The sequence below is a fragment of the Petromyzon marinus genome, chromosome 14 (assembly GCF_048934315.1).
Source record: "Petromyzon marinus isolate PM22_M1 ecotype Great Lakes invasive population chromosome 14, UKy_Petmar_22M1.pri1.0, whole genome shotgun sequence".
Classification (NCBI taxonomy): domain Eukaryota; kingdom Metazoa; phylum Chordata; class Hyperoartia; order Petromyzontiformes; family Petromyzontidae; genus Petromyzon; species Petromyzon marinus.
In genome coordinates this window covers 1,803,498-1,825,762 of record NC_133680.1, presented here as the reverse complement: position 1 = coordinate 1,825,762, position 22,265 = coordinate 1,803,498, and the positions used below count along the sequence as shown (strand labels likewise).

The following is a 22,265-nucleotide window of genomic DNA, read 5'->3' as shown; positions in this document are numbered from 1 at the left end:
TCATTTGAGGCTGAGTCGACCCAGTCGACGTAATTGAAAACAGTGTACACACACACACAGACAAGTAACGGAGGGCGACTCGGCTTCCTTTAGTACAAGGATGGAAATCATGCAGAATTAGTGACACAAAGAGGGAGTTGGTGACAATTTCGGAACGCAACCCTCTATCTCCCACGAGGTCTGCGCTTCGACGAACGCGGTTTTTTTTTGTATTGCCAAACAGGGAACGCTCCAAGCACGTGACCCCCGCGTTGGGCGAGGTCTGCCTCTGGTCTCAACGACGAGCGCTACGGAAAGCGAGCGGTACCCGTCGGAGCTAAAACGCGTTTTTATGTTTGCGAACAGAAATTTTGCTTCGGCATAAGAGCGGCACGGCTTTATACTAAACGTTCAACCTCATTTCATATGTTTACGAAAGTTGTAGTTCACCAACGGTTCATCCGTAAACGCATTCAAGAATAAGCGGGATAGCGATGTTATTTTATTTTTTAAAAATCGCGAATCCCATCCGCCATCCGTATCGGCTTCCGTCGGGGGGGGGACACAGGTATTTAATATTTTCCAGTCTAGTCAAGCATCTCGCGTGCTGCAAGACGTCGTCACGTGAACTGCCTCGACCAATCAGTCGCGCTTGCGCGCGCGTGTTGCCTGTGCGGCGTGGGAATTGCAATGCGAGTTTCTTGGGCTTCGGCGGGGTAAAGGGGAAGGAGGCTGTAACCATGGCGTCCGCGGCTCAGGCGAAGGCGGTGGAGCTGCAGCTGCAGATGCGGCACAACGCCGAGGATCTGCACGACTTCCTGCGCGACATGGAGGCGTGGGAAGGCGACATCAAGATCAGGGACGCGCAGTTGCGAGGCGCCCAGGCCGGCGGGGATGCGGCGAGCGCGGTGAGGGACCCCCTCACAACCCCCACCCCACCCACCACCTCCACCAGGCCGCGAAAGTTCGGGAAAGGCAGCGATACAGAGGCATTGGGTCTCTGTGTGTCTACGTTGTGTGTCTCTCTCTGTGTGTGTCTAGGTTGTGTGTCTCTCTCTCTCTCTGTGTGTCTAGGTTGTGTGTGTCTCTCTCTCTGTGTCTAGGTTGTGTGTCTCTCTCTGTGTGTGTCTAGGTTGTGTGTCTCTCTCTCTCTGTGTGTCTAGGTTGTGTCTCTCTCTCTGTGTGTCTAGGTTGTGTGTCTCTCTCTCTGTGTGTGTGTCTAGGTTGTGTCTTCGTGTTGTCTCTCTCTGCTTGTGTGTCTGTCTGTGTGTCTCCGTGTCTGTGTTTTGTCTCTCAAATTGAGTTCTACCTGATGACGGTTGCTTGTGTTGCAATCGAAACGTCGTATTCTATTTCGATTTAAAGCTTTCGTGACTGCAAGGATTCATCTTCTTTGGTTCTTTCGGTAAAGTCACGTAGGATGAGAATAAAATAATAAATTAATAAAATAACACAATTGTTTAATTTTGTTAATTTATTATTTTAACACAAAATTGTTTAATTTTGTTAATTTATTATTTTATTCTCATTCTACGTGACTTTACCGAAAGAACCAAAGAGTAAAGGCAGCGAAGTTGGGGGTGTCGACGTGCGAAACGATTCCTCGAGAGATCGTTTAGTAATCGATTTATATTAAGTCGATCATTAATCGATTACCGCGTGCGTGCATGCGCGCGCGAGTCGATTGTGTTGGTACGCGCTTGGCCACGCGACGTCAGCGGAGGGTCGCTAATGGTTGGAATCGCGAGCGGTGAGGCGGTTCGAGACGAGTCTCGTGCTCCCAGCCTCCCCGTCTCCCTGGTGGGCACGTCCCCACACACGGGAGGTCTTCCCTCCTTGAGCTGACAGTCCGCCGTTAGTCTCGACCAGCGGAGGGTCGTCGCTTCGTCAGGACGCCTCTTCCGCATAGCGCACGTTAACGTTCAGTGCGAGGCACGTCTTATCCACGTGTTTCAGTGTCATTCCTGTGCAGTATTATTGAACTATTATGTAATCGTTTCACCTTTCAAGTTTAGTGGACGTTGGTATTGTGTCAGAATCGTTATTTAGACTGGAAGAATCCGATGAGCTTGAAGCCCTTTTTCACAGATGTCCAAAGCGGGGAGGTCGCGATTTCATATCCCGACCGCCCATCGCTATTGTGAGCCCTTCTGGGTCCATTTAAAATACGCGGCACCCACTGACGAGCATGGTGAAGTATGTTCAAATATCCCCCACGAGCCGTAGGGGCGTAGGTAGGCCCTCATCCAGCAGTGTTTTAATGTACACTCGCTTTGTCAGAAGTCAGCATTGGTTGACTTATGGATATCCTGGTCCCCGTCATTGGAACGTGACATTTTCACCACAAGATGAGACGCCCAATGGAGGTTTGACTGGAGATAACTGACCTTGTATGCGTCAACGCTTAACTAAACGCCCACAATAAATATATATCACACACGTGTGTACCAATAGACCCCGCCGCCCGCATTGCCAGGCAGATGCCACGTTGCGTTTGGCTCTTGTGGGCCACGTGTTGCCCTGACCCCACGCCGTTTCTGACCCAACGCCGTTTTTGACCCACGCCTCCACAACATAATCTCGTTCGTTCGCCGGCCGAGTGGCTCTCGACAAAAGAGCTTCTTAGCTCAGGGGGCTTTACTCGGGAAATAAACTTCTGATTCGTGATGCCTTTTGCCACCGGGTTTCAGTTGTCATCATGAGCCATGGTCTATCCACCGTTGGACGAAGGCTTCCACAAGCAAGCCGTCTCCATCCCATGGTCTTACAATGAATGCCACAATGCACCTCGCTCACGCACACCAGCTGATGTTAACCCCCCCCACCTTCGCCGGCGTTTGCTGTGATTTGACTGCCACTCATTTGTTAATCTCGACCACCCGCCAGCCCTTCGAGCAACGTGTCCTGCCCAAGCACATTTAATAGGCGGTGTGATGTTTCTGGACAATTGTGACGAAAAAGTATTAAAGCTTTCGTGACTGCATAAAATTACACCAAGGTTCGTCACAATGAGTAATTGTGACGAACCTTGGTGTGAATCAATCATTTTCAAGGACAATGCATATATTATCATAGTATGTTTTTTGCTTGCATTTTGACTGCAGGTGTTGTGGTTAATGCAGACATGAATCCTTGTAAAAAGGTTTAAGTTTTGTTGCCAGAAAAAAGGGGGAAAAACCCTACTATTATGTGACGAACTTGTTGGAAACAAAAGCTGCAAATGTAACAAACATTTATGGAGAGATGCATGCTTGCTATCAGACTGAGAGACAGGGGAACACGTGGCCAGAGAACAAACGCTCGTTATCACACGTCTTATTCACCACATCCTAAATGCATTTATTACGTCTAAAATTCTATGGTGATTTTGAGAAGTATGTTTTTAAAGGTGTAATTTATCTTCGAAATTAGCTTTTTGGTTTTCTTGAATATTGAGCGACATCAATCGCGTAGGAAATAAGGAAAATGACACCTGAAAAATAATCATCGCGAAACTAGAACGATATGCATATTTTTTTTATTTTTATGCATGATATTAAAATATAATGAATGCGAAAATGTATGTTATTCTTGGGGTCTTTCGGTAAAGCCACGTAGATAGAAAAATAATAAAAAATATCACGACATTTCGATTGCAACACAAGCAATCGTTATCAGGTGAAAAAATATAGCGGGAGAGCTACTGAGGCAGGAAAAAGTATGTATACAAAAAAATTATGTTAATTTATGTGTGGTGAATTATGCTTGTAATGAGAATCCCACAGGGAGCCTACAGTAACAGGGTTTATACAAAGCAGTTGTGGTTCTATTCTGGTGTTTGTGGAAATGTGAGATGAATGAAAATAACATCTCTAGAACAGCATGTTTTTTACCTACTATGAAATCTGAATTCAATGAAAAATATGCACCTCAATATACAACGCATTACAAACCAATTCACAGAATACTGGACAAGGTTTGACAGGTTTAACAATGTGATGTGAAAATGCATTTGCATTACATTTCTCGTGTTATCTTACAATTGATGTCCTATACCAAATTGAACATTTTATTCATGACAATGTTTTACTAATTTTCGTCTTTTAACAGCAAAACTTGCCGCCAGTGAGAAATAAAGATCTAAGGAGGAAGAAGAGAAAGAAGATAGATAATACCGCTTCAGATTGCATAGAGAACGGAGTGAAGCATGGGAAATCGGAGGCCCGCATCAAATCTTGTGACTACAGTGCATGGGACAAGTTTGATGTGGTGAGGAGAAGATAATGATTATGATGATAGCATTCACATACATGCTGCTGAACAATCGTTTAACATTCTCTGTTGATATTGTCGAAGTCTCACACTCCAACTTCATCTTTATTCCTCTCCCCAGTGCCAGGTCTTTGGCACAAATTACCTCCATCTTCGATCGTGAGCTGTCTTCATTCACTGTATAACCCAGGGGTGGGCAAATTTTTTGACTCGCGGGCCACAATGGGTTCTAAAATTTGACAGAGGGGCCGGGCCAGGAACAGATGGATGGAGTGTCTGTGTGAACTATTATAAATGACATGTAAAAATCATTACATTAAAGGATTTGGCCTTTAACAGGTAGCAAAGCATTTATTTGCAAGGCAATTTAACAAACTGCACGAACATGAACAATAGATAAACGTGTCTTAACTCCCAGTCAAAGTGCGCCATCTAATGGGGAAATGGGGGCATTACATGAGAAGGGGAAAATTTAATTGAATAACAATAATATTTGGACAAGTTCGGCGGGCCGGATTAAAAAGCCCAATGGGCCGTACTTTGCCCATGTCTGGTATAACCCCACCCCCACTCTCTTCACGTTCCTTCAAGTCCCAATTTATCAAGCAACATTTTCTCTTTTTTGTCTGACATGCGTGAACTCTAATCCGTGCACGTTGCAGGAGAAGGCAGCGGCAGAGGCGGACCGGGGCAGCACGCCCGAGTGCGAGACGGAGGAGGACGAAGATGAGGAAGTGGCAGAGCAAAAGCAGTACGAGGAGCTGCGGGCGAAGCAGCAAGCGCTGATAGAGAAAGACAAGGTGCAGAAATGAGGAAGAGGCTGCCGTGTGGGTGCCTGTGACAAAACTACACCCTGGCTGCACACAACCTCGTCAGGTCTCGGAAGCTCGGAGGGTTGACCTTGGCTAGTACTTTGATAGTTAGACTGCCTGTAAATACCGGAGGGGGTGGGGGTGTTGTAGGCTTGGGCTGCGAAGTGATCAGGAGATGACAATACTGCAATGCATTCCTGAGTCTGTTGATCCAAAATTATGAACAAACACAAGATTCAGGTTCGATTTAACACAGTACATAAAATTTGTGGTGATCCCTCACATGCAATACCCCGGCGTCTACAAACTAAGCTGTGTCTGCGGCAGTAGTTACATTGGGAAAACTAAGCGACATGTCTCAGACCGTGTTCGTAAACATAAGGCAAATCTGAAACACGGTAGGACCAATACCTCAGCCGTAGCTGATAATTGTTTTAATGCGGTGGGCCCACACGAAATAGATTTCTCTAAAACATACTTACTTTTCAAACCCACTGGCTATCAGCAAAGATTTGTTCATGAAGCCATCCATATATATAGACGGACACAATTTCAACTGAGAAGATGGGTACAAACTTAGCAATCATTGGAAGGACGTTAATAACCAGTTGAAGTCATAACTGGCCCGTGTTATTCCCAGCCTACCACCTTCCAAAGCTATTTGTTGTTATTTTCGGCTCTGATGTTTTACATGAATAGATTAAGTTTCTCACTAACACAGCTATCTCGCGCGCCATCCTCAAGGCTGCTGCTTCACGATCCCCCATTAACATGCCAATCTCTCACATTAACATAGCCACCTTGGCGCACTTGCCGTGAAGGATGCTCGGCGATCTTGCATTGACATGCTAATTTTTGCCAGGCAGCCCTTTGATTGGTGGAAAGCCCATCACCGCCGCGGTCGCTGTCCACCACTTGCATTGGCTGCTGACATTTGGGCTACGCCCATTTCAAACCCTTTTCCTGATGACGACCGCTTGTGTTGCGATCGAAACGTCGTAGTTTTTTGTTATTTTTTTTAAACCCTATTTACGTGACTTTACCGAAAGACCCAAATAAAAATGATGGAAGTGATGTGGAACATAGTTTTAGCTTTCTTTTAGTACTTTCATTTTTACAAGTCTATCATCTGTCAAACACATGTGCCTCGCAGCAAGAACGACCTGGGTTTGATGTTCACCCCATGTTCTGCAGCGGTTTCCTCCATGCTCTCTGGTTTTCTCCCAGAGGTAAAAACATAGAGTGGCAATAGTGTTGCAGGACCCTCCTGTAAAAGAACCTTCAGACTCAATGTTGCTTTTCTGGGAAAACACTGTTTTATGATTATTATTATCATTGCAGCTGTGCATAATGCTGAAACCTTATAGTTAACAAGTTTAACTTGGCAGAAACTGACTGATGTAGGATGATGAATTATGAATGGATCACAAGAACTGTAGATAATGTTTACATCGGTGCATGTATAAATTTGCACTCGATTATGCTGATGACCATTGTTAAGGGCATATGTAGCATATAAAAAATATATATTTTGATGAACGTGCTAAGTTTTTGCATCGCATAATAGACGCATTATCACCAATTTCTTGGAGGCCCTTGCACAACGGCGTAATGGCTAATAGCTTGTGGTGTGTGATTTCAGGGTAATGAGTACTTTAAGACTGGGGATTATGACGCCGCCAACGATTGTTACACCCGCGGGATGGAAGCGGATCCTCACAATGCACTCTTGCCGGCCAACCGTGCGATGGCCTTCCTCAAGCTAAAGAAGTACGTCGCTCCCACTTGCTGCCGTTTTATAGTTAAAATAATCTTAAATCATCTGTCTTATCAAAGCGTACCTCGTTTAGCTTCAGGATATTTATAAGAAACACCAGCTGTGTTTTGGCTGAGGATTTTGACTGTAGACTGTAGAGATCTTAACAGTAAAATAATCAGATATTAATACAAAGAAGACTCGCCCACAATAAGATATTTTTTTAAAGGCCGTGAGAATAATAGATGAAGAATAAAGCATAAAGCAAATGTATTATAAATATACTTGCACAATGGGTGGATTGGTGGTGCAGTGTTTAGTGCACCATGTTATGAAGTAGGATACCTGAGTTCTGTTCTTGGCCACAGCTAATATCAGGAGTGAGTCATGTATGTATGCTAACTTCATTCATATGTACGTGGCCAATCATGCTAATCGGAGGTGCGGGGGAAGGACAAACAAATACAAAAAGCAGTTTTTAGGAAATTAGTTTTCAATCTTGATTTAAAAGTGCACAGTTCCAGTGGCTTCCAAATATTGGAAGGAAGAGCGTTCCAGACGGCCGCAGAAGCGCATCCGAAAGCGCGCGATGCGATGACCATCTTTGTTCGATGGCGAGTCAAAAGCCACTGCGAGGATGACCAGAGTTCGCATGATGGTTTATGTTCCTTAACGAGATCAGGAAGGTACTGTGGTTCATTTGTGGAAAGCACTCTGTGTGTAATGAGTATTATAGTTATAGACCTCTGAACTAGTTCTGGGCATCCTCTTTATGAACCCCCGCTGATTAGTGTGAAGTATGGCCGGATTAACCCCATGACCGATCGACCAATGCGACACGAGGAGGCATTTGTCAATAAGTGGAGTAATAAAGGCCTCTATTATATTCTTAGTTTTTTCGGTTTCTCTTCAACGTGACTTTACCGAAAAAACTAAGAATATGAATTACTGCAGTCACGAAAGCTTTAAATCAAAATTTAAAGGCCTCTATTCTTTTTTATAGATGTACTCTCTTCAAACTGTGATTTTATCAATTGTCAGGATCATGATATGCTTCAAGAATTATTTTCAGTCTCATTTCTTGTATCTTATTACTATGTACTATAAATCTAATTTTAACTTTCTGTACAACGGGACTCATTTAATTTTTTCTATCTCAATTGTGTTATGTCTCTTATGTTTCATTCATTCTGACCATTAATCCTGGATAAGCACTTGAATTAAATTTGCATGAGTCAAATATAATGGCTTCTCACACGCATGTAGCGTGAGCGGAATTAAATTTTCAACCGATGAATTGTTCCTTGCCAAATGTACACTTGTAGTCGCGCGCATATAAACTATAGCAGAGATGGCTGCTGTCTGTTACTGTCAGCGTGCATCGCAGCCTAACCCCTGTGCTAGGTATGAACTGGCTGAGTCGGACTGCAACCTGGCCATCCAGCTGGATCCATCCTACCCGAAGGCCTTCGCACGCAGGGGAGCCGCACGGCTTGCACTCAACAAACTGAAGGAAGCCAGAGAAGGTAGCTCTGCAGACGGATGTTTAAGCATTTGGTATTTTATTTATTAATCTTTTTTTACATACTTTTTCCACAGTTTTATCCAGATTCTGCTATCGGCATCATGTCATTATAAAAAGTTAATATCCTTTCATGTTCGAGAATGACCCACAGGAACAGATATCACAGAGCTGCCTCTGGGATTGCTTCGTATGATCTCTGGTCCACATAGTATGGGGCAGCCTTTTCCCATCCACTCTGCCACGGAAGTATTGTTGATCACAGGACAGTGAAACCAATCTATTTAACTCCCACCCGCTCTGTATTGAGGGGATGTTTGTTACGTGTCAGTCAAATTGGTATTTTTAATTCTCAGAGCATTAATTTAGACAAGTTGAATGCAGTACCAAACGTAATGTGATTAGTTATTTTATGCAGTCACTGGTGACTGGGCTGAGATCATCATCTCACTGCACTTGAGAACTTATTTCAATCTCGGGCAGCTTCCTGGATGTGAACCCAGGATCTCAGTCGTGCCGGCTCAGCACTCTGACCTCTGAGCCACCCAACCCCTTATGCTCATGATGTTATTATGTAATGAACAGTTCATATCAGCACAAGTGTTGTATTTCTTGCAGATTAATGTTTAAAGCAGAAAGCTCAATGATGTAGGAGCACGAGGATTGTTTTTATATTTATTGTCCAGACTTCAGAACTTCCTTTTTTCATTTGTCTATAAATGACTGGCTCTCTCTATAAAATACATATTCCCACTGTTTGCATACAACATCTCGAGATGCAGTATCGCTTAGATGCTATATAAATCCAGTATTGCTTTAATCATGTGATGGGTTATTTTCTTTTCAACAGATGGCAGCAGAGTGGAAATTGAATTAGCCACTTTCTTTGTTTGATGACAAAATTTGCCAATAACCAAATAAAAAAACAATTAACATTTTCCCCTGTTAACTTGAAAGCAGGCGCAACAGGGGGGTTAAATCCACTTGGAGCATATGCTCGATTTGCATAAACATCCTGCTGGTGATATTTAAATTTCATGAAAATTGATATAATTTTGGTGATTACACATCGAACGTGGTTTATTTTGCAAACTGTGATGGCATTGTTTTACAGACTTTGAAGCAGTGCTCACGTTTGATCCTGTAAACAAACAAGCCATTGCAGAACTGAAGAAAATCAAAGAGGTAAGTAACCCTGACATTCTCTCTAAATGACAAAAGCATTGGCAATATGCAGAATCTACACTTTGTTATATTTATATACAAACAAAGCATTGCCATTTAATTGTTGAGCACATTAATGTAAGAATCTTCACAGAATTCATTGCTAAATTTGGTGTAGCTTTCCGTGTGTTGATAAAATATTTTGGGAGTTTTGCTGTTTATAAATTGAAGTTACCTGCAATGAATACCTCTGTGGTAAGAATTTCTCTCTCATGGCATAGGCATAACTAAGCAAGCTATCTCTCAGCATAATTCCTGCTACATTTTCATTGGTGGAAATGCCTAATTTACCTTTGTTCCCATGGGTTTGTTTTCATTTCAATACGAGGGAAGATGATTGAGAAAACAGCCAAGTCTGGCGCAAGTCAAACATCAGTCACAACGCCAAGACAAGACGCGGCGGGGATCAGGGAAAGCACAAGTGTTTCAGTCACAACTCTAAAACCCGAAGCTGCTGAGACAGAACCCAGCAATGTCGTCCAACCATTCACAAGGCAGCCGCATCTGAGGTCCAAGGTGAGACTTGCTTTTAACTTGGGATTATTTACAGAAATGTAGATCAGTATGTGGAACTGACCCTGTGTCCACTGATTGACCTCAAAAGCTTTGATTAGCAAAGCAGCCTTCTTCACGCAAAGGTGGAACAAATGTTCTGACAAGTGGATACTCATTGCCTCTTAATATCCTGTCGCATGCTAAGCGGCAGCGATGAGCTTATGAGTTAAAAATTTTGGTTCCATCTTTTAAAAACACATAATTTGGTGTATGTAAACTGACTACATTGCTATCGGATATATATGTAATGTTTTAATATATTTTATATTTGTTGAATTTTATTTGTGAGGCAAGGTATGCTTTTGATATATATTTTACTACAATCCCAAAGCTCTGTTCTTGAAAACGCTCACAACAGTGAAACGAACTGATGTTGATATTTCCATCTGGTGGTGTGAATCTCCATTGTCCATGAAATACAGCATTTTAGGTGGAGTTAATTTATTTTAATTGAACGAATGAGGACTACCTGAGATTATAAAAAATATATATTAGTGGCAGGCGCTAGCAGCCTCAGTAAGTGAGAGCAAATTGTTCCAGAGTCATACTTAAGTCTCGACTGCATAAATAGCCCATTTACCCCAGTTCACCGACACCCCACCCTCGCCCCCCTGGCGATGATATGGACGACATCTTCCAAGGTTGAACCAGGACCTGGCTGCGTGTTTATAAATGTTGCATTCATTATCCACAGTGGGGGTGGGGGGGAGGGTTTGATTGGGTCGTTCTTCAGGCTGTTTCACGCAAGGATTGTAAATCGTCCTTGCTGTGTATGTGACATTTTTCAGCTCGTGATATGACAGCTGTATTGTACAAATGCATTTGTGTAGCCTTTGTTATCATACCAGAAATAAATGTGTTGTATGAAGTATCGCTGTTTTAAATTTATGAGTATAATCTGGATATGAGTATATCTTGTATAAGCACAGTTTTGATATAAACAACACATCCTTGAATTGTACTGGTGGGGGAAAGTCAAATGGATTTTTTTTATACAAGCACACTTAGGATACAGTGAGGGAAAAACGTATTTGATCCCCTGCTGATTTTGTACGTTTGCCCACTGACAAAGAAATGATCAGTCTATAATTTTAATGGTGGGTTTATTTGAACAGTGAGAGACATAATGACAACAAAAAAATCCAGAAAAACGCATGTCAAAAATGTTATAAATTGATTTGCATTTTAATGAGGGAAATAACTATTTTACCCCCTCTCAAGTAGAAAGATTTCGGGCTCCCAGGTGTCTTTTATACAGGTAACGAGCTGAGATTAGGAGCACACTCTTAAAGGGAGTGCTCCTAATCTCAGCTTGTTACCTGTATAAAAGACACCTGTCCACAGAAGCAATCAATCAATCAGATTCCAAACTCTCCACCATGGCCAAGACCAAGGAGCTCTCCAAGGATGTCAGGGACAAGATTTTAGACCTACACAAGGCTGGAATGGGCTACAAGACCATTGCCAAGCAGCTTGGTGAGAAGGTGACAACAGTTGGAAGAAACACAAAAGAACTGTCAATCTCCTTCGTCCTGGGGCTCCATGCAAGATCTCACCTCATGGAGTTGCAATGATCATGAGAACGGTGATGAATCAGCCCATAACTACACGGGAGGATCTTGTCAATGATCTCAAGGCAGCTGGGACCATAGTCACCAAGAAAACAATTGGTAACACACTACGCCATGAAGGACTGAAATCCTGCAGCGCCCGGAAGGTCCCCCTGCTCAAGAAAGCACATATATATGCCCGTCTGAAGTTTGCCAATGAACATCTGAATGATTCAGAGGACAACTGGGTGAAAGTGTTGTTGTCAGATGAGACCAAAATGGAGCTCTTTGGCATCAACTCAACTCGCCGTGTTTGGAGGAGGAGGAATGCTGCCTATGACCCCAAGAACACCATCCCCACCGTCAAACATGGAGGTGGAAACATGCTTTGGGGGTGTTTTTCTGCTAAGGGGACAGGACAACTTCACCGCATCAAAGGGACGATGGACGGGGCCATGTACCGTCAAATCTTGGGTGAGAACCTCCTTCCCTCAGCCAGGGCATTGAAAATGGGTCATGGATGGGTATTCCAGCATGACAATGACCCAAAACACATGGCCAAGGCAACAAAGAAGTGGCTCAAGAAGAAGCACATTAAGGTCCTGGAGTGGCCTAGCCAGTCTTCAGACCTTAATCCCATAGAAAATCTGTGGAGGGAGCTGAAGGTTCGCGTTGCCAAACGTCAGCCTCGAAACCTTAATGACTTGCAAAGAGGAGTGGGACAAAATCCCTCTTGAGATGTGTGCAAACCTGGTGGCCAACTACAAGAAACGTCTGACCTCTGTGATTGCCAACAAGGGTTTTGCCACCAAGTACTAAGTCATCTTTTGCAGAGGGGTCAAATACTTATTTCTCTCATTAAAATGCAAATCAATTTACATTTTTGACATGCGTTTTTCTGGATTTTTTTGTTGTTATTCTGTCTCTCACTGTTCAAATAAACCTACCATTAAAATTATAGACTGATCCTTTCTTTGTCAGTGGGCAAACGTACAAAATCAGCAGGGGATCAAATACTTTTTTCCCTCACTGTATAGTGGGCCTTGCTCCGAAGGGTTGTGCTTATAACCAGCTTATACTGTCAATCCTGTAATACTTAATAAACCAATGTTTGTACCATTAGATATTCTCGCCATGGGAGTACATCATAAAAATGTGCATCGTTGTTGTCCTTGATTGAATGGGTCCCTTGGTGTTTATAAATGCTAAAGTCTGCACCATCAGCCAACCCAGCAGCATCTGTTTAACTGGCAACACTGCTGATGAAACTTGGAAATGATTTTTTTTAAGTGTTTACCTACTAAAACAAACATCCATTCAGAATGTCTATAGGCTGATGGACTAAAATGTGATTATTTTTACATCATAAATCAGACCCATAAAATTATTGCTCACATTTTGAGTACATCTTGTACTAAAGCAGCATATACGCCATTGTCTGGAACACAGGTCATCTCATCTCAGAGCTCAATTTGTGTTTTTCAGATCTTGTTAATAACTTAGTTGTGTGCTTTTAATAAAAACAAATTAGATTCGACTGAATTAGCCAACTGGCTTTTTGGCTGTGATGTATTCATTATAGATTGTGTGCTGTCTGGAATGACCTGTCCAACTGGGCTGCTTGGCACTTTAAATTTTAAAGAACATTTTATCCCACATTCCCCTACGCCTTAATGAAGCACATTTACATTCATTTCAGGAGATGAATGTAAATGGCTGAGTAAGGCACACCATGTGAAAAGATATTCTGCAAAATAATACATCCTTCTCTCTGAACTCATTGACCAAATGAATTAGCAGTATTTACTGATTACCCCTTCCTCTTTACGTGATTCACTGCCTTTGCTGATGCCAAACAATTGTGTGTCATCCCTTGTGGCCCATGTAGGCTTATTTCCGATCCCTATAATTTATGTGAACACAAAATAAGGCATTAGCAATGCGTGCAGTGGCTGGCAAGGTTTGTGAATGGTGACTGCTGATGTGTTTTCTATAGCGTCGCCTACTGCTGGATGAAGGCTTCCCCCAGCCATTGCCATCTCATGAATCTGCGATGTAATACATAGGACAGTACAGAAAAATGTATTGTACTCTGCTATGCTCCCGCATCTATGCTCCCCGCCTTCAACCCGTTCATACCAGCACAGCGAAGTATGGTCAAGTGATCTCAGTGACCCACACTGCTTAGGGAGGCCCCCATCCAGTGGCAGATTAACAATTTACAAACAAACAAAATGGTCTGTAAAATTCAACTTGGACCGATATTTAATTGTATTTTATTTACACTGAAGAGAAATGCCTTTACGCTCATACTTCTGCGCAGAAACCGCTGCGGAGGATGACGATCGAGCAAGTTGGGAGTGACATGCAGCCAAAAATGGTACAAAGCGTGGAGGGGACTGGCTTAAACGCAGAAGGCGTTCACACACCACCATTACCGCCACAGCCACCACCACCAGCTGCGCAGCCGCAGCCATCGTCGGCGGGCGTGCGAGACTGTGGGAAGGAGGAAAAAAAGGTTCAGGCGTCCGTGAAGGTGGCAGACGGGGAGGAAGCGGAGGCGACCGGTGGAGCTGTTGTTGGAGATGAGGGGGACACACGGCGTCATGGCAATCGGAGAGTGACGGGCAGCGAGCAGCCTGGTGTGATCTTGTAAGTGGAGGCACGTGTGTCCGGCCTAATCAACCGCTCTGCGTGATCGTGGCACATAAACTAAACTCCAACTAAACTTTTTTATTTTACCAGGTAAGGCCCACTGAGCTATGTAGCTCTTTTGCACGAGAGTTACAAGCCACTTCGTTGACAGCTCAACGAAGTGGCTTATTACGTGGAAATTTATAGCAGCTAAATACAATAAACACGTTTCTAAATGTGCAGGGAAAAACTGGAGAAAAATTAAACGTGACCATGGGGAGAACATGCAAACTCCAATTATACAGGCATCGAGGTCGGGACCGTACCGACGACCTGCGTACCAGGCGAGGGAGATAACGTCTCGTCAAAGCATCACGTGCTCGTGTTTACAGAGCAAATCTTTAACATCTTCCTCCACGTGTCTTAACGTGGAAAAAGATGGGTAATTGTACTTCGTTGTAATTTAATCGATGTTCATTTTGTGTTTTTAACCAACAAGTTTGTGCAGAGCAGTGTTTTTTCTGCTCCAAGGATACAAAACTATTTTAAGAAACATCCAAAAATGACATGGCATCCAAATGCATGTGAGAATGTACACTTTTCTTCTTTTTACTGTAATTTGCAGCCTGTGATACAATTATTTTAAAGACTATGTGTGGAATAGCTTTTGTGTTTGTGTATATTCATGAAAGCACTAAAGTGTACAATATGTGCTCGTGCATTACCTTGTGTGTTGAAAGGGGTGCATATTACCCTCCAGCACTTAAGAACCAACGCTGCCATTGTCTGTTCACAGGTCGGTGGCAGCAAGAGACGAGGGGAGGACACAGCAGAGACTGCCAAATACACAGAAGGGCACGCCGATGACCTCTGACCTAGCCCAGACTGTGTCCGTGCCTCCGCCCCCGTCCAACTCCTTCCAGCTGGAGTCCGACCTGCGTCAACTTAAGGGACGTCCGAACCTCCTTTACCAATATATCAAGGTGCAGTGCCCAAGCATGCGAATATACAACACAATTATCTGTTGGCTTCAGCCACCAAGAGACGTATCAAGCGTGTCCCTCCAGCCTCCTTGTTCTCAGTGGTAAAGCGATGCGTTCAGGCTGAGTGAGCCGTGTTGCGTATTTATCTCAAACGTCGGTTACTCTCCTCCCCGTAAAAAATGTAAACGCCTACGACGTTGGTTCACCTTCTCTCATCTGTTACGAGACTATGGATGGTGCATTAACCGGTGCATACCTTTCTTGTGTGTGCGCGCGTCCTTGCAGCAAATAGCGCCGATCGCATTTCCCCAAATAATGCAGCAGCCTCTGGAGCCAGATGTATTGTACAAGCTGCTCAACGTGCTCAAGGAGTCCTACATCCCGTGAGTATATTTACCTGTTTTCCTTCATCTACCACACAATCCCTCGGTTCAGTGGGTTCTTCGCATTGACCTGCCAGGTTCAGTTTGTGCCCACATGTAATTTAAAATGATTTCTGTGTTTGGGTTTTTTTCTGTTGTGCATGTACAAGCTAATTCTTGCAGACCAAAGAGTGTCAGTTACATGGCTGGATCCTGCGAATTACAGGCAGCAGCTTGAGAAGGCCTTTATCCAGCAGTAGATTCACCTTAGCTGATGATGACGATAGAGTGATATGTTAATTGGTCGTGGGCCTACCCACCCCGCCCCCCCAACCACGTTTGCCAACCCACATTGACCGGCGCGGTGAAGTATGTTCCAACAAACCCCCGTGAGTGCCACGGCATGGGGGGTGGGCAGACATTTCTGATTCTGCCATGCAGTCTTGGAAAATTTCACTTTTCACAAAGTTCACTCTTTTGCCTGGTGGCTGCATGTCGCGTCTACGCAATACTCGCAGCGATTATTGATTTGGGGGAATTCTTGTCTGCAGGTACGTAATAAATATCATTTCCGGCTCGCCTGCGTTCAGTATTATTTATTTGCTACCTGATAGGCTAAATTGTGCTGTGTAATAACACCGACAAAACCTTTTTGCTCTGTTGTCGCGAAAGGATACGACATCAACTAATACCTGTCAACCCATTCGGTTTTACCCATACCCTTGTACAGGGAAATTGAGTTTTCAGGGCCATACAGCGTACAGCCATTTCAATATGGGCAAAAAAAAGGTGTTTATTTGTGTTTCTCTCTTGGGATTTATAAGGACACGGGGTGACCAATAAGGTCTGAATTGGTCTGTAATAAGGTAGGCACTGATAAGGGGTTAACAGATATGAGCAACTCGATCTGAATTGTTTGCCAAGAAAAATGATTTAGCACTCTCACCCATTGCTTGTTTGTGTCGACTGTTTTGGAAAATGTAAGTCATTTTCACTCATTAATGTTTATGAGGGAGGAAATGAGCAGAGTATGAAATGAGTTTAGCATAGCCTGTGAAATTAAATGCCATAATTTGCATAATTCATTCATTCTCATGACGCTACCAGAGGCTGGGATCGGTTGTCAAGGGAGGATTTGAGAAGTACGTGAATACCCTGGCACATCTTAATTCCATTTCTAGAACCAGAGTCTTGAATTATAAGTCTTAGAGACGGCAGTGCACAATCTAAAGTTGAATAGTTTTACCACAAAGCGCTATACCAGCGCTGTGTATAAAAAATATACGGCAGAGAAATGCGCATCATTTAATCGTTGTGTGATATATATTCATTGCCTCCTGATATTTTCTCAGAGAAACGCATCATTGCAGATATTTTAAAGGGCGTTAAATGTTTTACTTTTTTAAATCTTATTACAGGCATGTTGCTCTCGATGCCTTCACGCATTGTAGTTAAAAGATTTCCTGGTAAAATTTATTGCAGATATGTGGGATGGATAAGGTATATTTTCACAAAGGACAGTGACATTTTTGCCACATGTACGACTAGCCACCTCTCAGGAGGATAGGACTCCGCGTTGCTTTGGTGTTGCCGTGTTGAGTGGGGGTGCTGGCGGGAGCCTGGTTTTGCGTTGTTCACGTGGTCTCGCAGACACGAAGACAAAGCGCTCATCTTCGCGGTGCTGCACAACCTCTCACTCGTGCGTCGCTTTGACATGGCTGTCATGTTCATGTCCACAACAGAGAAGGCCGGTGAGTGGTGGTGTCCCTCGCATGCATCGCTTATTGGGGAAGCAGGTTCATTCATCCTCCACTGCCTTGTTCTGCAAGCAGTCACACGGCCGTTTCTCTCCCTCTCTTTAATACCTTGCTCATAGCTGACCTTTTCTCCTCCACTTATTATTGATCGCCGATGTTTTTGAGGCTTGGAGGTATGACTAAGTCTTTGTTTTTCCTGCTCGGCATGGTGCTGGTGGCTGAACCTTGATTCAAAGGAACTGTCGTTTTATGTTTTGGGATGATAAGTGCAGGCCGATGTTTATTAATCAATAACATTTCATAATTTATTAAATGTGCATTATTTGGATAGGCGTAGGCCGATGTTTATTCGTCATCAGCAGCCATGGTCTATCAACTGCTGAATGAAGGCCTCTCCAAGCCGTTGCCATTCCTTATGTCGCTCCTGCGCTTAAGCTGATCTCGTTGCCCTATCTTTGGTAGATGTCCTCCCAGACGTGTTCCCTCCTTTGGCTGCTACTCCAACGTTTGTCTCACTCACCGGGTATCATCCCTTCAAGCGATGTATCCTGTCCAAGCCCAGTCTAACTTACATGTGCTCCCTGATGCACGTGTTCCTCTTTCTGTTTCTTAATATAATTCCAAACACGCGTTTTTTCCATAGCTGTCAGTTTTTGTTGCATTTTCTGTTTGTCATTCTCGCATGTTGCTGAGCCATATCTCATCGTGGGTTATATGTTGCTGAGCCATATCTCATCGTGGGTTATATGTTGCTGAGCCATATCTCATCGTGGGTTATATGCACTGATTTAAAAACCTGCTTCCTTCAGTACATTAGTATGTTTACTCACATTATCTAGTTCGAGTATTAGTCTGCTTTCAGCTGCTATTAAGCACCAATAATTAGACACGTGGAGGTGGCTAGGTGGCTGACCCTTCACCACCGAGATCCTGGATTAAAATCCAGGTTTCAGGCGCCTACGATAAAAAAAAACGGGTTCTGAAGTGTAGTGAGTTAATGGTGTCAGCCCAGTCACCAATGACTGCCCAAAAGCCATCACATTGCATTTAGTTTCGCACTGAATTTGCCGAAGTTAAAGATCTGAGTATTAAAAATACCAATTTGACTGTCACCGAACAAACATTCCCCTCAATACAGAGCGGGCGGGAGAGTGCTGTCCCCTACAGTGTTTTCAGAGATGCCTTGAAGGGCTATAGGAGGTTGCAACGTGATTTCTGTGATTCATTCTCTAACACAAACTGTTGCACTGCTGTGCGAGAGCTCCATCGCATGTAGTGACGCAGATAGCTCAATGAGGATAACGTTTGGGGGTGGCTGGGGGGGGAAATAGAAAACCCTCAAAACATTTTTCCACTCTGCATGGGCTTAAGGCGCTGGGGCCACACATTACTTTAATCCTCACCGACAGCCAGAAGGTCGAGCGATTTCTGCCTGGAAAGTTGAATCAAGCGGTGCAGCCTGCGAGGATTACGCGCAAAGTAGAGGGCGAAAGAGTGGCTGCGAGCAAAGTGGTCGGTGCGACAAGCGTGCCTTGGCACGGGCACTCGTCGTCACACTGGCAGCGTCGCACGGCGTGCCCTCTGAGAGCCGCGTCCGTCTGTACGTGTCGAGGGTTCGGTCTTCTAAATGTGGCCCCGGGGAGGAGACGAGGCGTCAGCAACCCTCTCAAGATAAGGGAGTGATGTCTCTGTAATTTGCCGTGCTCTGCACGAGCCGTCGTACATCTTCACCGCTGCGTACAGGGGTGAACTGAAAGAAATTGCGCCGATGCCGTTTGCGGCTGTGCTTTGTGTACAACTCCCAATTGTGGTTGGTAAAAGGGTTTGCCGGCTTATGAGCTGGAAACACTGCAGATCAATGTTCCACAAATGCTGGGCTTGATACTGCGTAAATATATCTTGATTATGACAATTAGGAACAGTGAAAAAGTATACCTTGTATATGTTTTGTTTATTGTGATAATATAATTTGTTTTGTGCAGCAAAGACTCTTGTGGAGTGTTTAGCAAGGTGTAATAAACGCTGATTTATTTTTTACGTGCTAAAATATTTTGAGTGAATAATCCCTTGCGATGTAACATCTCTTGTTCGTTTTCCAGGGTGTCAAGTGAGAGCTAAATATCAAACTTGTAGGGACACTTGCACACGCATATTTTTTCTGACAGCATATAAAGGCATCATTGCAAATTTTTCACATCTGTTTAACGTGACTGTACAAAATGTTTGGTAAGAGTGAGCCTCAAACACTTGGTGGGCTTGTTATTTGGAATGGCCCAGTAATTCATCATGTTCATGTCATTGTAAAATTTCAATTGCTACGTTTCCATGGACACAAGTACACGAGGAATATTTATACATAAAAAAATACACAAGCACAGAACTATATGATTGTCTGACGCTCGACAAATTGTGTTTTGGGAGTTTAGTTGTTCCGACCGGATACGAAAAAAGGCGCTCTCAAGTGGGAGGAAGCTCGCCGCTTGGCAACGCACGCTTGTGCTACTTTCGCGTTCACATCAGTCGCATTTTAACGGAATGCAACGCTGGTTTTTGGCCTCGCTTCACCTCCTGCAAAGGGCATTCGTTGGTGTTTGTACAAAAGCCGTTCGCGATATGGTATAATAGTTGCTACACCTCAAAGTGCAGTCCCGCGCTGGTGCCAGCCCAGAGCGCTTAATGGAGCTTCGTGTGAATAAGAGATTAGCGAATTTTGCACGCCAGATGCCCACTGAGGTAATTGAGGAATTTGTCCCACTACCGTTTTTTTGTCAAGTGTGACAATGCGGTAACATCGTTAACATTGCACACGCGCACACACACAGTTTAATGTGTTAGCTATGCCAGGCATACTAACACTCGATCATTAATGCATTATTTGCCTCATGTTGTTCTGTTGTATCTTCCTCACAAATGTGACTCAAAGTAACGAGACATTGATGGCATACAAGAGCATTCCGATGTGTCCCACAGCTCCATGATTAATAAGAATTATCAGCAAATGGAATTCAAGAGGGCAGTATCCTAATGTCCTAAGCAAGGCAGTCACTGACCACTTCTTTTAACGGTTTTGTGTGTGTGTGTGTGCATTACAGTTGTTTTATTAATACCAACGATCTAATTCTTTTTTGTTTTCCTCTCTTCAGTCGCCCGAGCGTTATTTGATCACATTGCGTCAGCGGAGGACATCAGTGGCGCAAGTGTGACTGCTTTGAAGACAAAATACAGCCTCTGAACTGGCCCCATAGACCCCTGTTTGCATGGCCAGTGAAAAAACAGAGCCAGTTCCGACTTAACACGCTGGAGCGTCCCAATCACTGTGAAGCCTGCTCCTCTGGTCTGTGACTTCGCTTGGACGCACCGTTTGAGCTCCACCCAAAAAGAAAAAAGTGACGTGTGTAATTTTTTTTTATTAATTGTAAATTGGAATAGTGGCCAGGCAACCACTCAAGCTGATGGTTGAATTCATTGGTAACATCTTTCATGACCGTATGTGTGGCGTGGTTGTTTTTTTTTATTTTAATAAATGATTCCCAAGTTACTGCATCGCAAGCCTTTAATCGTATGCGTTTTGTTCGTTTCGCGTGTAAGATGATAATAACTGGAGAGCCGGAACAGTTGCTCGGGAGCGTTTTTTTCCCCATTATCCGGAATGATACAGGACACACTTGGCTGGTTCCGTGTTTCATTAAACTTGGCGCGTGGCTGTAAGTGGTGCTCACTGTGGATGGCACGAATCGTGATTGATTTTGATCCAAACCTTTTCAGCCAAGGATGTCCTGTACATGTGGGAGAACAGGCAGTGCCCCCCTCCCCCCCCCCAATTAACTACAGCATCTGGCACGAGTGTTACCATCAGGTTAACCCCCAGGTGCTTGCATCAAAGGGTTGAATGTGAGGTCTTTTTAAAGCGCTGTTTTCTTAAGATTCTGTAGCATCTGTAAACTGTTGCTTTGGAGGGGGGGGGGGGGGTCATTCACACAGCACAAATGTTTCCGAGGAGACTTGGAGTGGTTGGTTACATTTTGTATAACTTGGTAGTCGTGTGCTAAATGTGGCCTGGTCTGGTGGTGATACAACGGATAGCGTTCACAAATCCCCTGGTGGGGTTTTAATCATCCCTGTAGGGGGTGTCATTATAATTAAAAATGAGTACCATATTTGTGTGAACGCCCGCAGTCGTCTTAGGGAAGTAGCTCGCCCTAAACATTGGAATGTCGACTTACCACCACTGGCTCGGGGGCTTGTCAACAGGCGATGATCTTCCCAAGACTCCTCCACTGCCCCTTCAGAACGTATGAATGGCCACTGAATTGTTGTGGTACTGCACGCCAGCCGTACCGCGTGGTGTGCTACAGGCCGGTTTGCTCCGTGTCCCCTTTAAGTGTGTCTCGCACGTGTGCTATTGAGAGGGAAGGTATATTCTCGCAGAAAGCGGCACCATTTGCGGTGATGTCACCTGACGAACCTGCCCGCACGGGGCGGCCAGTTGGATGCTGGCCGTGATGATCATTCTTCATAACGAACCGTTCAACTCAAATCACTGCGAGCCAGATGGCGCCCACCGTAAGGGGCATTGCGTTCGCTGGCCATCACAACACTGCACCTACATCTGAAGATGCACAAGCCCTGGTGTAACTCTTAATCCCGCTTTATTATTTTGGTCCGTTTTTTTTTTGCGGTCGGGATGTAACGATGCAATAGATTCGTCTATTAATATCTAATTTTCTACATGCATCGAATCGCTTAAGAATGACTTTCGACTCGTATGTCACATACAATCGGGGTTCACGTGACTCCTCCAACCACGATCGACCGCTGCACTTCCTGCAGTGTTACCTGCAATTGTGACAACTGCTGGTTCTACTCCTAGGCGGCAGTCT

At 44.1% G+C, this 22,265-nt stretch overlaps 1 protein-coding gene across 2 annotated transcripts; it reads left to right on the top strand.

Moving 5' to 3' along the window:
- Positions 1-578: 578 nt before the first annotated feature.
- Positions 579-20,928, top strand: RPAP3 (RNA polymerase II associated protein 3). 2 transcript variants are annotated; one of them, XM_032954408.2, is made up of 12 exons: positions 581-887; positions 4,069-4,227; positions 4,893-5,030; positions 6,685-6,812; positions 8,203-8,324; positions 9,435-9,505; positions 9,878-10,060; positions 13,973-14,301; positions 15,080-15,266; positions 15,552-15,649; positions 17,279-17,379; positions 20,529-20,928. In XM_032954408.2, the coding sequence occupies exons 1-12, from the start codon at positions 720-722 to the stop codon at positions 20,615-20,617; spliced, it is 1,773 nt and encodes a 590-aa protein (XP_032810299.2). In that variant the 5' UTR covers positions 581-719; the 3' UTR covers positions 20,618-20,928. The 2 variants fall into 2 exon arrangements, with proteins under 2 accessions (XP_075923118.1, XP_032810299.2); XM_076067003.1 differs by lacking the exons at positions 17,279-17,379; positions 20,529-20,928 and adding an exon at positions 16,736-17,261 and having other exon boundaries at positions 579-887.
- The last annotated feature ends 1,337 nt before the right edge of the window (positions 20,929-22,265 follow it).